At 34.7% G+C, this 15,959-nt stretch overlaps 1 protein-coding gene across 11 annotated transcripts in view; it reads right to left on the reverse strand.

Moving 5' to 3' along the window:
* ELP4 (elongator acetyltransferase complex subunit 4) overlaps nt 1-15,959 on the reverse strand; it is a 259,381-nt gene that overhangs the window by 120,825 nt on the left and 122,597 nt on the right. For 10 of the 11 annotated variants that reach the window (XM_065592512.1, XM_065592505.1, XM_008179080.4 and 7 more), the window contains 2 exons: nt 14,667-14,775; nt 11,786-11,892 (listed from right to left, as the gene is read on the reverse strand). In XM_065592512.1, coding sequence (XP_065448584.1) covers nt 11,786-11,892; nt 14,667-14,775 — 216 coding nt within the window. Of the gene's footprint in view, nt 1-6,334; nt 6,510-11,785; nt 11,893-14,666; nt 14,776-15,959 lie in introns of those variants that run through there. The other variant, XM_065592509.1, reaches the window with a different exon arrangement.

Here is a 15,959-nt window from a genome sequence, read left to right on the forward strand (position 1 = left end):
GAATATCAAGGTTAGAAGGGACCTCAGGAGGTCATCTAGTCCCACCCCCTGCTCAAAGCAAGACTAATCCCCAGACAGATTTACACACAACTACATGGCCCCCTCAAGGATTGAACTCACAACCCTGGGTTTAGCAGGCCAATGCTCAAACCACTGAGCTACCCTTCCCCATGCAGAAGAGTATTTCTAAGCCAAATTGCAACTTTCAAACTTTAGCCACTTCAGCTGTAGAATTATTATTTTTTCTTTAAACAAAAAGTGAGAAGGTGAAATTTATTTCTCCCCACCCAGCCAACACACACATTCATCTCACTTATATGACTGAATGGCTTTTGCTCAAACTTAAAATAAACAAATCTTATTAGGACAGAGCTCTGCCATTCATAAAAGTCAGTCCCAAAGGTGAATGTTTCATGCAGTTATTAACTGTATTAAAATAGTGCTTTTAATGGAAACTAATTTGCAACTTTAATTATAGCGCTGCTACTGCTCCCAATGCGTGGGGGGAGGAGAGCTTAGAGGTCTAGGAAAGAAGGTTAAATAGACAACAGCCAAAATAAAATAAAAAATAACTAGTGATTTTGTGTGCCTTAATTTTTAGGTGCTGATCCTGATAATAAGGTTAAGAGAACCTTAAAGAAGAATGATTTTCATTAAGTGTTGAGCACTCACCTTCTGAAAATCAGACTATTTAAAGGTGTCTCAAAAGTTGGGCATTCAAAATCACTAGTCATTCTTTTAGAAATGATAGTTACATGTCATACAGTTCCTGCCTCAAAGTGTCCAAAGTGAAGGGGTTTGTGGCCAACAGAAGATCTGAACCTTTACATGCTGACAGCATTCAAATTCAAGATAACAACATCGTTAAGAGATGACATCCCAGAGTTATGCTGGACAAGCAGGCCAGGCAGCCTCTGTTCAATGCAGCAAGTAATCTTTGTCTCATCTTAAGGGGCCTGGTGTGCCCACAGCCATGTATTACAAACAAGCTGATCTTAAGTGATTAATGTTAAACTTTAAATTGCTTAACAAGCAACCTTTATAAATTGCCACTAAAACATACAGGAAAAAAAGTCAAACTGAGAGACAGGAATAGATAAGTTAGTAATAACAGTAAACTTGAAGTAGCCAAAATCTAAATGTATAAGTTGTATGTTTATTCATGACTTAGTTATTGTGTCTTTTATGCTTGCATTGATGGGAGGATCTATTGCTGCTAGCCAACAACTTTTTGGTTGAAGTTGCTGAATCCCAGAATATAGAGTTTGTCTCCCTATTGCCTCTCCCCCCACAATTTATGCTAGGTAAAGAAGCAGTGTTTTTGAATGGTGGTTGGAAAGCAATTTTTTTTTAAAAATAGCACTGAGTACCCCATCTTTTTTTCTGTCCTGCAATCATAGGGGTTTTTGCTGTGATTCTGTCAAATCTCACAAGCTAAGAAAGGTCAAGGCTATCCTTAACACAAAAAGCTCTAAGGAATACTATTGTATTTTTGAATGAAGAGATGTTGATATTCAATAGGGGGGACTCTTTCTTCTAAGTCAGCAAAATAACACACTAGCATAGGATTAAAGAGCACTGTTCTAAGGGAGATGACACATTTTAACTAGATGAAAAATTGAGGTCTCTGACCATTTACAGTCACTCAGTATGAAATAATTTTTATATTGGCCAAATTACAATGTGGGTAGTTAAATTTTATATATCTACATTGTTGCAGAAGTTTCAGTTGGATAAAGTATTCACTACCTATCCTAAACAATTATGTAGTGTTGTTGTGTTCTCTTAAGCAGTTGTCACATTTCACACAAGAGGCGGTCGTATTCCAGTAATGGATGAAATGATTCCATTGTATAGTTTTCCTACCACTTTGTTGTGATGGAATCTTTCAAGCCAAAGAGTGCTATATAAAAGGACTATAATTAGTATTCTGAAACAGCAAGACTCTACCTTGATGGCTTCCTGACTCCTCCTGCTGGGAATTCTGAAGCTATGTTCCCAGAATGGGTTTTTATCAAGATTTAATGCAAGTGGCATGGGAAATTCTTTTGCAATATCACTTATTGAATTGTGTTCTTCCATCCATTTCAGTAGACTTCCTAAATGAAGTGGAGTTGCTGATTTAGTAGGAGGAATGGGGGGGGGGGGGGGAGTGGGCATGGATCAGTGTTCATGTTGCACTCCCCGTCAGTACCTGGCCCAACTGGGGAAGCTAATGATCCAACGAGCAGACCAAATTTGGTGATGAATCGTGGTCATATGACCCTGAGGTATGTTGTGGATATGCTAAGAAGAAGTAGGTGGAACTATTCCTTTTAAGTCAACAGTGAAATAATAGCCAACTCAGGTGCTAGGAACATTTGATTTTCAGCCTTTCTAGCCCAAATCTCAGTATTCTATTTTCTTTCACCTTGACAGGTGACTAAGTTTTCAACTACAACAATTCTTTAATATTCTGTATAACTGATAAATCCTTTAATGGTACTTTCTCATAGTCAGTCCTTAGTTTGGGGATGTGTACCCTGTCTGGTTGTCGAGTTTACTTCTCAAATATTTAGTTCCATACTATCTTTTTACGACCCATTTCTTTGAAAGAATTCCTGTACAGCTCAAAGTAATGTCATTGTAGATATTGATGGTAACTTTGGCCAAGATTTTCAATTGAGCCTAATGGAATTTGGCACCCAACTTCCACTGATTTTCAATCAGATTTGGCTGCCTAACTGTTAGGCTTCTGACAATTCCTTAGCCTTCCTTTACCTAAGTTTACCCATATATAAAATGTAGATATAATGCTATTTCCCTACCTCACAGGGTTGTGGTGAGACTTAATTAATTATTATTTGTAAAGAGAGTTGCTTGTATTAAAGGCATTAATAATAGTTTGTACTTCTATATTGATATTATTTAGGCATTTAAACTTTTGAGATGGGATTTTCAAAAGTAGCTAAGGGAGCTAGCACCCAGTTCCCATTAAGAATAAGAATTGGGTGCCTAACTCCTTTAGTTGCTTTTGAAAATATCACCCTCAATTGCTTCCTGATGAGTCTCCTATCCTTCCACACCAGGACTTGGGCTCAAAAATACAAATAAGCAAGAAAAAAACCTTCATAAGAAAACTGTGGATAGACACTGGCCTCATCCCCTTTATGAAGGTAGTTTGGAACAAATGAGCCAGCTCCAAAGAACCTGAATTAAAATTAATGCATTGAGTTTTTCCGCAAAAGGATATTTTCTCATCAGTGATTTTTGTGGCTTGAAATCAAATTTTAGAATTTTACTGAATTTCTATCTTTGGTGACAGTATCACTCCAAAAGTAATAGGGTTGTCCATTGCTGGTTGTCAGGTCCTGACATTAATGAATATTAAACTAACAGGGAAAGGGAACTCTTCCACTATTTCCCAAATTATTAAGCATATGATTTAAAAAGAAATGCTAAAGTGTAAACATTTGTATGGAATATATGTTATACTCAGAGTTCGTCTACAAAAGAAAGTTGGTTTGGAATAAGATATGGTGTGAATTTAAAGATGAATTATTCCTGATTAACTCCATGTGTGGATACTCTTATTCCATAATACAGGTGCCTTATTACTCTTTAGCTTAATCCACTTGATTACACTAATTCAGAATAAGGAACTCTTCTTCCAGAATAAGAGCATCTACATGCCATGTTAATCAGAAACATTTAATCATTTAATTCAAGAATAACTTCCAGTGTAGACAGACATGCCCTTTGATACATAAGGTATTTTCTATCCTTACTAACAATATGTGTATCATAGAGATACATTTTAGTCTAGTCAACTTGTTCATAATTTGTATCTTTTAATATTAATAAACTGGGAATGTGTCAACCTCCTTTTTTGGTATTGGAAACACAAGATAAACTGACACATTTATTTACAGACTGAACAAGGGTATTTCATGCTGTAGCACTGACCCTTAGTCCATTACAATATGTCCAAGTGACCTTTAATTGAACACATGGCTTTGTTTCATGCTATTCCAGTGGTGCAACACAACTACATTACAAATTGGTATCAATATTTCTAAACAAAAGAATAACTTATTTAAATAATAATGAATGAGACATTAGCTTAATAAAAAGGAACTGCAAAAACATTGTATTACAACATTTTAAGTGTCAAAGTTTTGAGAAAGTTAATTCTGTTAAAAAAATATGAAAGATACAGGATACCGCAGAGCTAAACACATAAACACATAAACACATCTAGAAGTTAGTATTTTTCAGTTTTGTTCTGGTGATATTTGCTACATTATCTTCATGCACCCATCTCCAAACTGACCAGTCAATATCAGCCAGGACTACTTAATATTAACTGGTGACAAATACTGGCAGAATTTTCTAAACTAAAATGTCTAAATAGCAGTATATTCAGATTCAGGAATTTCATCTTTTACTTCATTTTGCAATAATATTGTTCAGTTCTAAATTCAGTGCAGTACAAAGATCTTATTACTTGATTTCTCATGTTTCTACAAATTATCAATATTCAGATTTTTTTTAAAGGAATTGCATTTCAAGTATTATTTTAGCCAAAGTAATGATAATTTTAAAATAATAACCCAAAACCTTATCTAAAGTGTACTGTCAGAATTTTAAACCCATTTATTTATTGAAATTATTTGAAAGAATGTAATACATTTTTGACAGGCAGTCTTTTACAATATTGAAATCAAATCCTTGATGTCATCAAACCCTTCATATTCTCTGCCTTATTCCTGGAAGGCTCATGCCAAAATGATTTAGTTTGATTTTCTTTAACAATGGTAGGTTGGCTTGACAGCATCTGACAAAACAATTCAGTGAAGTACACCATATCAGGTAAAAAGAACCTGAACTGGCTACTAGATGAAATAACATAGAATGGAACATAGAGTTATAAGGGTATTAATTTTGATTAGGATCTCTTGTTTAAGAAAGGTAACATTTAATTTACCTTGTGAAGAAAATTTCTTATGTGAAGAAAATTTCAATGCTATTATGCTTACCCTCTTTCCATCTATGCTTCTAAAAAACAAAATGAATATCTAATTCTAAAAAACAAAATGAGTATCTTAATTATTACAGTGGGAGAAGATGGGCAGGTGCATCAATGACACAATTTGGAGCAATTCTGGTTGGACTACCATTAACCTCCATTACAATTTATTATAGTATTTTCTTCACATGGTGTACAGCCAGAGTTCCTTGAATCTGCCACCTTCCAGCCTCTGAGCTGAAGTGGAATCTCAACTGTGTGATGTTCAGGAGAAGGCAGGAAGCAGTTCAAGAACAGGGAGGAAGCATTCAGAACAGCCACTATCTTTCATGTGATCCACCAAGCCCACATGCTTCCAAAGGGGAATCAAGCCCCTGGATTGTAGCCACTACCCAAGCTTTATATCATTAGTAAATCAAAGAGCAATGCTTTCTGAAACACTCAAGAAAACCTCGTAGCCTCGTTGTTTTGAAACCAAAAATTTAAGTGAAGTGCTGTCTACACTACAAGTAGATCCATGTAAAAGGATCAAGTTACAACATGGTTGTCCTCCTGCCAAAGAAATGTCAGCATCCATTTTGAGGTGTAATGAGACCTCAATATGTTTTAAGAATCATACTAATACTTTGGCACAATCTTTAAAGCACAGGGAGGGATGTCCTGTTTACATGGAAACTCAATCCCCCAACATGATTGTATATGCTGTGTACTGTATATAGGACTTATATCTGCCAGAAGTTCATCCCAATAAACAGGAATGTAGTTGAGTCTTTTTGATCAATACTTAGGAAACTATAACTTGACTAAGATTCCAATAAGTGATTATGTTCTAGCTTCTAACAGTTCTTATACTTACAAAGTTTATGGCCTATGTTTTCTTTAAAAATGTTACCTGAAATAGTTCATTAATTTCATATGCATTGATAAAATGGAAAATAATGCACCTTTATAAAAAAAGTGAAATACAATCAGAATTGAGATGATCATCAGTGAAGGCTGCTCGGAGTAGAGAATTTCTTGGAGAAAAGAAGCTTAGGAATAGATGATATAACTATTCAAAGAGATGTAGATGTGTGTATATAATATATATAATTTTACTTGCAGATAACTTTATTATACAAAGATGTACATCTCTCTCTACACACATACATATACGCCATATATGCTGATGACAGGATTAATTTTTCACATCAGCAAAAATAGCTTGGCAATATTATCCTCCTGAGTCAATTTGCCGTCATCACCGTTCTTAATGCATTTAGTGAATGAGAACTGTGAAATATTTTAGGGTACCTGGTTCAGCAATGTAATGGTCTGACAGAATGCAGACATGCTGAGGCTCAGAGTTCAGGTCTTGAGCTCATCCCTTCATTCCTGGGCTAGCAGAAATTGGGAGTGCTACAGGACACAGCTCCTGAGGAAGGGGAATGGCTTTGGTTTTGCCTTCAGCAATCCCTTCTGGTTAAATGAAGGTGTCACACTGAGACGACCCAGCACGTGTCTTGGAAAAAAAGGGGGATAGGAGAACACAGCAAAAAGGTTAAAGTATCGGGATTCAAGAAGAGACCCTCAAAAGCAGTGTTTCATGTTAACTTGAAAAATCCACCATGTTACAACCTTCCTAACATAATTAATGGATGTGTAACATACACTGAAGTGACTATGTAGTTACAACTGACACCTGGAAGAGCTAGCCAGTTTTGGAAATCATCTCGCCTCTAATAATATAAAACTTCCTTAGGTGGTGAAAAAAGAAAGTCCATTATTTTGATTGCTGTAGGGAACTCACATATTTATTACACACACACACACACACACACACACACACACACACACACACACACACACACACACACACACACACACTTACTTGTCTAGACTCTCTCCTAAATTCATAGCTTTTTCCTTTGGAAGCAATGGATATGACATTAAAAGAATGCACAACTGATGCAGAGTGCTTCAGAGTACAGTCTGTAAATGTCTGCCATTGAGATAGTAGCTACTTTACTGCCAGAAGAGTACTCTAATTCTAATTCTTTTCTATATTTTCCTCTCCTTCCCTTACGGAACACCTTTGAGAGATGTGACTTTTGAGTTCAGGAAACTCACTACTATTAGGCTATATGTGGAATTGCAGCACAGCTATGATACTGGGCTTCAAACAGAATTGTCTTGCACACAGGATCTAAAGTTTATCCTCTAGCTTGTGCACGTACTATACAACCTTTAAAGCTAAGATTTTATTAATTATTTTTCCTATTTGTACCGGTCTGAATACAGAGTGTTTGCAACTAATAATAATCTATTTTTTCCACAACAATTGTAAATATTCTTAGACAAAATTTGCACAATAAAGGAACAAATATTATCTTATAAATCTACTAAATGGCCATGATCTGAAGACTTTAAAAAAAAAATCAGGTGTATAACAAAACAGGAGTAATTTAAAAGATTATTTGTATGAAGTTTCTCATCTCTAAACATTTCTCTGAATTTCTTAAATGATTAACTTTAACAATATAATAGTAGGAGTTTATGACCACCACACAATAACAAAAGAATAAGAATCTTATTCCAACTGTCTTATCAAACCAGGTAATGATGTCCTGCCAGCCAAACTCAGAGGGAACATGCGAAATAAATACTAAAGTAAACAGGCCTTAAGCCGCCTAAGGGAAAGTCAGCAAGATGGCAATTTCAATCATTTGGAATAATACTAAAGCAGCCCTAGGCTTTTCTCAGAATGGAAACATGTCACTGTTACCGCAATATTTCAACAAATCAGAATGCAAAAGAAAGGAACACTTATGTAATCACATTGGTAGAACAGCTCTTTACTCAACATTTAAATGGAAAAAAATTATGAAGAAATTCTCTTTATGTGAATAAGTGTAAGTGAACATAAATTACTGTAAGAAAAAAAGTTTCCTTAAAGGTCTGTAGGATTTCAAAAGCTTGTCATTTAGAAACAGTTTTCTTTAATATTTTTGGTACAAAGGGCTTTTAGAATGACAAGGAAGTGGTTACACCAAGAAAAACTATGAAGAAGGTGAGAGGCACGTTATAAGTGAAAATCTAACAAATGCTGATACAAGTTACACTCAGTTATACACACAAAAAAAAGGTATTTAAACACTAGCCTGGAAAGTTTAATTAAGATGAATAAGGCTGTCATACATTTAACTGAGAAATCAAAAAATATTTCAAATATTTGGGGAACTTACCTAATGAGTAAACTTTTAGTGTGTGTCTAGTCATGTAGCCATCTTTTAGTCAATCATCAGAAAATCAAAGGCAAATTGGCATGACTCAACCTAAACTTTAATACCGCATGATTGTGTCGTGTAAGCTTGTTTTGTGCGAGGGCTGCTGTGGTTTTAGCAGAGAGATTAACGACCGGACCTAAGCTGGCCTCCAAACCTTGCCCTGCTGATGCCTCAAGCCCTTTGAAGTCTGACCATCATACCTGGCAAAACAACAGTGGGAACTAGGCTGGTGTCAGATCTAATCAAGTTGCCTGCCTCAGCATAGCTAACTATGGGGTACACTAATTGGCCCAATTGCGGATTATACCTTTTGCTACAGATTCAAGACAATAATTTAGTCAAATGATGGTTTTTATCTCCTTCTAATTAAGATTCCAAAGTGGGAAGAAATAGGATTAGACAGGCTAACTTCAAAATTTTGTCCTTTAAAGTGGTATGCACATTAGATATGTCTATTTTGCCATGTTTAAATATGGCAACAAGTAAAGGTTTTTGGGAAAGATAAATACAACTGTTCTAACTCTTATCAAATATAGCTTTCCTGCAAATAGTTAAGCCAAATATTTTAAAAATGAAATATGTAAATCCATAAGAACACTCAGAGTATGTATTTTAAAAGGTGAACAAATGTATCCATCTTCAACACAAAAAAGTACTCCCCCCATGGAATACTTTTTAATCTATGTAATTTTTACAAAAAACAGAAACTCATAAAAGATATCTTAGGTAAATTTTCATATATAAAAACTTTAACAAAGCTAACTGTACTAAGCTGTATAAAGTGTTACTGTCCTCTTAGAAATAATTAATTCTATTAAAAATTTGTGACATCGATCTAAGCTTTTTTATTGAGGGGCAAACTATAGGTAGTTAAGTTTATTGATGTGAAAAGCAAGTCTGTGGCCCATTAGGGACTTTAAAAGTTGACACTGTGATGAAATAGGAAGTTGGACAGCTTTTTTTGAGGAGATAAAGGGGCCTCCTTCACTGCACACATTACAAATGTTGCCACTTGAGAAGCAGTAGTCTAGTGATGAAAACTTCCTTGAAGCAATTTTGTCACAAGTCACATGTTGTGCTTCCCTACCTCAGCATTTATAATCTGGTTTTAAAGATACACTCAGTTAGAGTTCAACATCACCTTCCCAGATATGTTTAACATACTTTTCACAGCTACTTTCATATTGTCTAAAACTGTAATGTATTTAAATATATATTCTCATTTCTAATTCTACCAAACTAGACTCTACAAATGTCCTTAACTCTTTAAAGTTTATTTTGTTTTTGTAAAGCTGCGATATTGCTTGTAAAGCACATTGTTTGCTACCTTTTGTTTTTGCCAAAGGATTTGGAATTGACTGCTGACACATTACATTTTAACTGTAGTATCCAGTTTTGAGTGATTCTATCCAGATCCTACTTTTTTCATCAATTTATTTTTTTCTTTTTCAAAAGTGACTTGCCTTCCAAAGCTACTCTGGTCAGTCAAGCTGTGCTTGGCCTGCTCCTTCTAATATAGGGAAGAAGAGAAGCTTATATGGATTGTAGCTTGGTGCAATGGGTAGAGGCATATCACAGAAGAATAATGGTCTAAGTTGTTCAAAGAGGACTGACTTGCCTCAACTTGGTTTGCAAAAAGTTTATCCCCATCAAGAACTGAAATTATTCAAAAGGGGCCCCTATCTGAACAATGAGTGTTGAAATTATTCAAGTGGGTCATCTACCGATCTCTACAGCAACAGTTTTTTTTCCAAGGGTTCCATAACACCCCTGATTCAAACTCTTTTGTCCCTTGGCTAATGAAATTCTTTATACAGAGCCTCCTGATTTGGTTTTTACAGCAATAGAAAGTGGTAACCTTAGATCTTGCGGACAGAAGAATCATCTTCTGATCCAGGCGAGAAAAATTCAAAATATTTCAATTAATAGATAAAGTAAATGTGAATTTAATATAGTAGAAAATAATAGTGCATATTTGCTTGTGTTACTGAAAAGAATTATAGCTTATGTCTAAAACCTGGCATGAATCTAGGACTGATTCAAAAAAACCTAATAGTCTTTTGATAAAGTGAAATGATGTTAAAATGGTCTAAACCACTATGGTGGTTTATTCCTTAACTGTATTTTCTGAGAAGTGTGTGTGTGGGGGGAAATTGAACCCCGTCCCCTCCAACAGTCTCCTTCATGCATTTGGCTTTAAGTGGCTTTTGAAGGGAGTATCTCCAGTTGAGAAACTTCTAGCTATCATGCAGAGATGACCCGAATGAAGAACTGGCTGACCGATTAACTATTAACTACTCTCAATAGGATTAGATAATTAAGGACATTGATGACCATTAATTAGGAGGAGGGCACCTTAATTTGTCACTTGATAGGGCCCTTTCAATGATTTATAGGTTAGGGCTACTTACAATTGTGAAGAGAAAGCAAAAAAAAAAAAAAAGGCAAAAAAAAAAGGGAGAGAACCCTCAAGTTACCTTATCAAGTGGCCAGCTAAAGAGGGCAGAGGGTCAAATAAGGGCCAAAGTGGTCACTTAAGGGTGAAGTCCCAAACACCAAAGCAGTGCCAAGCCACATTGACCATCATTTGGTGATGAAGTAAAAAATATGCTAATTTATTGGTGGCAATTCTCTCTTTTATGGTTTCAAGCAGTTAAGACAAGTGGCTTGCTTAAGAGCTTTTCATTTGAAAAGAGATTAAACAAAATGGTTTGTCAGGACAGCTTGGCTGTTTTATGTCTGTTAAAAAAAAAAAGCTCAGACTGTACCAATGACTATCATATCATCCAAAAAGCCATCTCCCTTCTCTGAACATTTAGTTCATTAATAAATATATCAACTCTAATTGCTTAATAGTTCTATGTTCATTTGCTCTTTAGCAAGATTAAAATGAAATACATCTTTTGTATTACTCCCTTCCATCAGGACCGTCTGTATAAAGGTCAGAGAAAAAAAGTTTAAATTTGGTAGAAAATTTACTAAAGGACATTAGAGTAAGTGATACTGTGTTTAAAATGACATAAAAGAGCTAAAGGTGATTTCAGTAATGCAAAGAAAATGGTTTCTGAATACTGATAAGGACACTTATCCCTCATGTCACACACAATTTTAGGCAGCATTATACATTAAAGTCCCTCAACTGGGGTAATAACATGTAGCTATTTTCCCACTCACTAACACAAGTAAGAGTAAGTCATTAACATTTAATTAAACATGCTTCTAACATCCTCAGAAATATGTATGTCATGCTTTGTTACTGAAGGTTGTGGCCTACTTCCTATACATTTTAAAACAAAATAAAATGTTTATGCATAATCTGATTTGGTACAGCTAGAGAGACTTATTTTTAATTTGACTGCATATTAAAATAATATTTTATAAAACCATTCTAAATAGGTGAACCACAATTAAATGAACATGTAACAAAAGTTAAAGTATTTCGCAAAACTAAAAGGTAGGACTTGCTCCACCTTTCGGGTTCTAAATAGTGAAACAAAACTGTTTCTCTTACCTCAATGGTGAACTGCTTCCTTTTTAATCTAAAAGCAAGGTCCTTCGTGCCTGACACATCACAGATCAAGCTATTAAGCCGAGGAATCTGGTGCACATGAATCAAACCTTGCGGAAAGGAAAAGTAAAAGGAGGAAAAAATGTAACAAAATGCTGTCATCCAGATGCATAAATTAAAGAGTCTTACAGCAGAATTCTGTATATTTACACACACTCATCCTCCCCTTTTTAAACTGCAGCTTACTACCAGGAGCAATGAAGCAAACGGTGCGATTATACTCATGTAATCAAGCAGAATAAGATAAACAGAAATCCTTGTGCGAGGAAAACTAATTGCATTTTGGTACAGAAGTACAGATGTAAAGAGGGATCTTAATACTTGTCAAAACTACAGCCGGTTTGTGTGTGATTTTCTCTTGTATTTACAGTAAGCAAATATGGCTATCACCTTGCATGCTGCCCACGGCACCACTGAGTGATCTTTATTTTATTAAATGCACCAGTAAGCAGCCAGCAAAACAAGGCTTATGGGTTACTGATAACCAGTGAAGCTGTAATGAAAAGTATTTCATTTTGCACCTTGATAATGACTTTTAAAAGTGTTGTGGTATACAGCATTTTAGAGCACACTCTTTGATAAATTTTAACCCCTGCATCATCCCAACAAAAATGAATTTTCTACATGCAAGACCTTTACATAGCTGTTCTAATTTTTTTATAACAATACTAGGTACACTGCGAGCTCTGCATTCCGTCAGTTGAAACTCAAGCTGATTTTTTCTGACAAGGACGCTGGATGGTTTTTGTTCAGCCTAACACAGTGTCTGAACAACCTAGGGGTCATTTTCCACAGTTGAAAACTAAGAATATTCTACAATGCTCTCAATTACTGGCCTACATTTGATATTCACAAATTCAGAGTGTCTACATGAAAACATTGCAGAGGCAAATTCAATAATACATTAATTTAGAAGAGCTATGTCACTTGAAAATGGCTACTGTGAGGAAACAAATTAAGACCAGTGTGAGGTATTTTTCAAATTTTTACTTTTTTTAGGTGGAATTACATAAGATAAAGAGGAAAAGTTTCATACGCTTTTAAATAGAGTTTTACAAATACTATCCTATTAAAAAGGGTCTTCTAAATCCTTGGGAAAATGTTATAAAAATAATCAAAAACCTCTTTTTCCAATTTACCGAATTCTAAGAATTATTTACATAGTTCAAAATGTGACCATAATGTACAGGTAGAGCAGCTCCACCGCAAAACAGAACTGTAAAATATTATTATACACGTTTAATAAAGGGATATCTGCACAACCTTCAATCTTTACTTACTTTTCACAAGTTTAATGCAAAACTGTAGGCTTTAAAACAAAATAAATAAATTTAGGATTTACTCATAAATACAGCAATGTCATCAAAACATTCTATTGAACTTTGTCTATAGGCAGAGCCTTGTGTTATCCGCAGTGAATAATGCATCTTTTAAAAAGAAATTTTCAGGAAAAGAAACCACACCCTGAAACAATTAGAAAAATTTCAATCCTGCAAAATCTGATCAATTTTTAGAGTTTTAGATAAAGAGTACCTATAAGAAAATAAAAACCAGTAAAGCTTTTATGTTTAGTATTATTTATTGGGACAAAAAAACAAAAGTATTTAACATGAGTTCTTAAAGTAAATACAGGACAGGAAAGGCATATATTGTCTTAAAGACCTCCTTCACTATTAAGATAAGTTCTATTATATTAAATTAACAGAACTGTATTAGAATGCAAAAATGCCACATAGGGCCTATACAATAGGCAAATTATTTTTGCAGTAGCTTTTGTTTATGTTTTCAGCCACTCTTTTCTAATAATCAAATGTACATTCTTTTCTTTTCTTTCTTTTTTAAAAAGGTTTGCTCTGATTTATGAAACTGCAGCCTGAACACATACAGTAGTATAAAGTGTTCTTCAATACCATTTCTGCTTCATTTTCTGTGCTCTAGCATGGAAAAGCATTGCCACATTTTCACATGCTTACAGCAGGCTTCAAATAAGCAGTTCAGTCTTTAGACTAGAGGTTTCCATGGAACTACAGTAGTATCACAATAATAATAGCGGTAATTTATGCGCACACAGATCACCACTCTGGATTAGCTAAAACTGTTTGTTATTCACTGCTTAGGCTATGCATATCTTCTAATCTTTCCGAATTTAAATAGTTCTGCTACCCAAACTTTTATAAAATCTTTGTTAACTGAACCCAATGATTAAACACTGTTACACATGTTGAAAATAAGTCACTAGAAAGACTGGATGGAATAATAAGGTTCTCTACAAAAATTAGTTTCATATTTATTTTTACCTTCACTAATTTCCATACTCAATACTTTTGAAGGAAGAATTGCCATAATTAAAAGCAGTAAACAGTAAATTATCATCTTCAAACACAAAGTTTTGCATACTGCATCATTTAGCAGTTCATTCGCTTAAATATATCATGTTTTTTCACGTTCTCTATTTAAAACTTGGCAGATCAGAAATATTGATTTCATGACAAGTTCAGCTCACTGGTCAGATGATTGCCAAGCCTCCCCTGCATGTGAATTCCCCAAAGCCTGCCTGTTGAGATGTACATCTGATTGAGCCATGCCCCAGTAATATGGCTTGACAACATGCAAGGAGTTGCCATGTTTCCTTTGCAGCCTTAATGCACTTTACTGAAAAATTGCCTAACTCAAGATTGGTTAGCAAGGAGTAACATTTAAGAGGTATATTCCAAAATGAAATCAAATGCTACTTCACAGTAGATACTCCAATAGGAGAGTAAGCTGCTAAGTGCCCTAGAAGCACTCCATGCAGACTTTTTGCATTGCTAAAGATGGAACTTACCCTGGTAATCCTTGTATAATGGATTGGTTTCTCTCTCAGAGCCGATAAATGATTCAAGACCAACTACCGTATCTGACAAGTTTGTTACACGTTCCATAATTGCTTTATTCTGTAAAACATGGAAACAAAATATACATCCTCTGTGATGAAAAAGGTAATTAATGTTCTGAGAGTAGTAAGTCTTTGTCTTCTAATGACAAACTGAAGTGAAAATAGGTCATCAATACCTAGAAATAACCAGAAACTAAAAAAGCTTCTAGTGATCTGCATCTAAGGGAAAACATGCCCGAACTAAGATGATCTGGAGAGAGAGCTGACTCCGAACTAAATTTCATACTTTTTCTAAATCTTCATTTTGATTTATGCATTTATTCATATTGAGAAAGATTTTCAAAGGCATACACAGCATTAGGTAGCTAACTTTCATTGACTTTCAATGGAAGCTAGATGCCCAACTACCATTTGTCCCTTTGAAAACCTCATCAATTGAAAAATGTATTAAAACATGATATTGCAATCTTTTCCAAAATGCATTACCCAATTACATGTTTTAGAATAGTATAAAAAGACAAAGGGTATAATTAATAATAAGTAAAAAAAAATTTCAGTCATTTTTGTTTTTCTTCTGAATCAGAAAGTACACTGTGGAACATATAAATCCAAAAAACAGTAGTGTCGTATTTCCATTTCTCGATATATTTTCAGTTTAGTTGTGATATTTTGGGCTTAAATCTCCTCTCTGATATCTGAGAGTGTATTGTCATATGTATCCTAAAATCAGCTACACTGTTTGCACATAAATACAATACTGAATTTTACAAGACAGAGAAATATGCACATTGGATACCAGACCTCCATATTTAACTGAAGAACAAAATGTGCTTAAGAGTTTCTTTGTAGATACCACTGTATGATGAGAAGTAAAATATGATAAAATTATGATGAAAACAGAATGCTTCAACTTAATCAATGTGTTTATCTTAAAGCAGTCCCCAGAGTTTTTATACTCTGTCCTTGATAGCTGTGTACACATGCCATACCCACCATATTTTCAGAAAGTAGCAGGCCCAAACAATTACCCACAAATACCCATTCTAGGTAGGAGGAATTAGGCCATCATCTGATTCTAAAGCCTTTTCCATATCCTGATTCTCTTTCTTAATCATGTGCCCTACACTTAGGGAGAAAGGGCCATGAGATTATCAGCTATACAAAGATTTTATATTATATATCAGAAAACTCCCAAATGCAAACAATGATTTACATCCAATATTTAAATAAAAGCAGATCTAA

Source organism: Chrysemys picta, chromosome 4 (assembly GCF_011386835.1).
Source record: "Chrysemys picta bellii isolate R12L10 chromosome 4, ASM1138683v2, whole genome shotgun sequence".
Lineage (NCBI taxonomy): Eukaryota > Metazoa > Chordata > Testudines > Emydidae > Chrysemys > Chrysemys picta.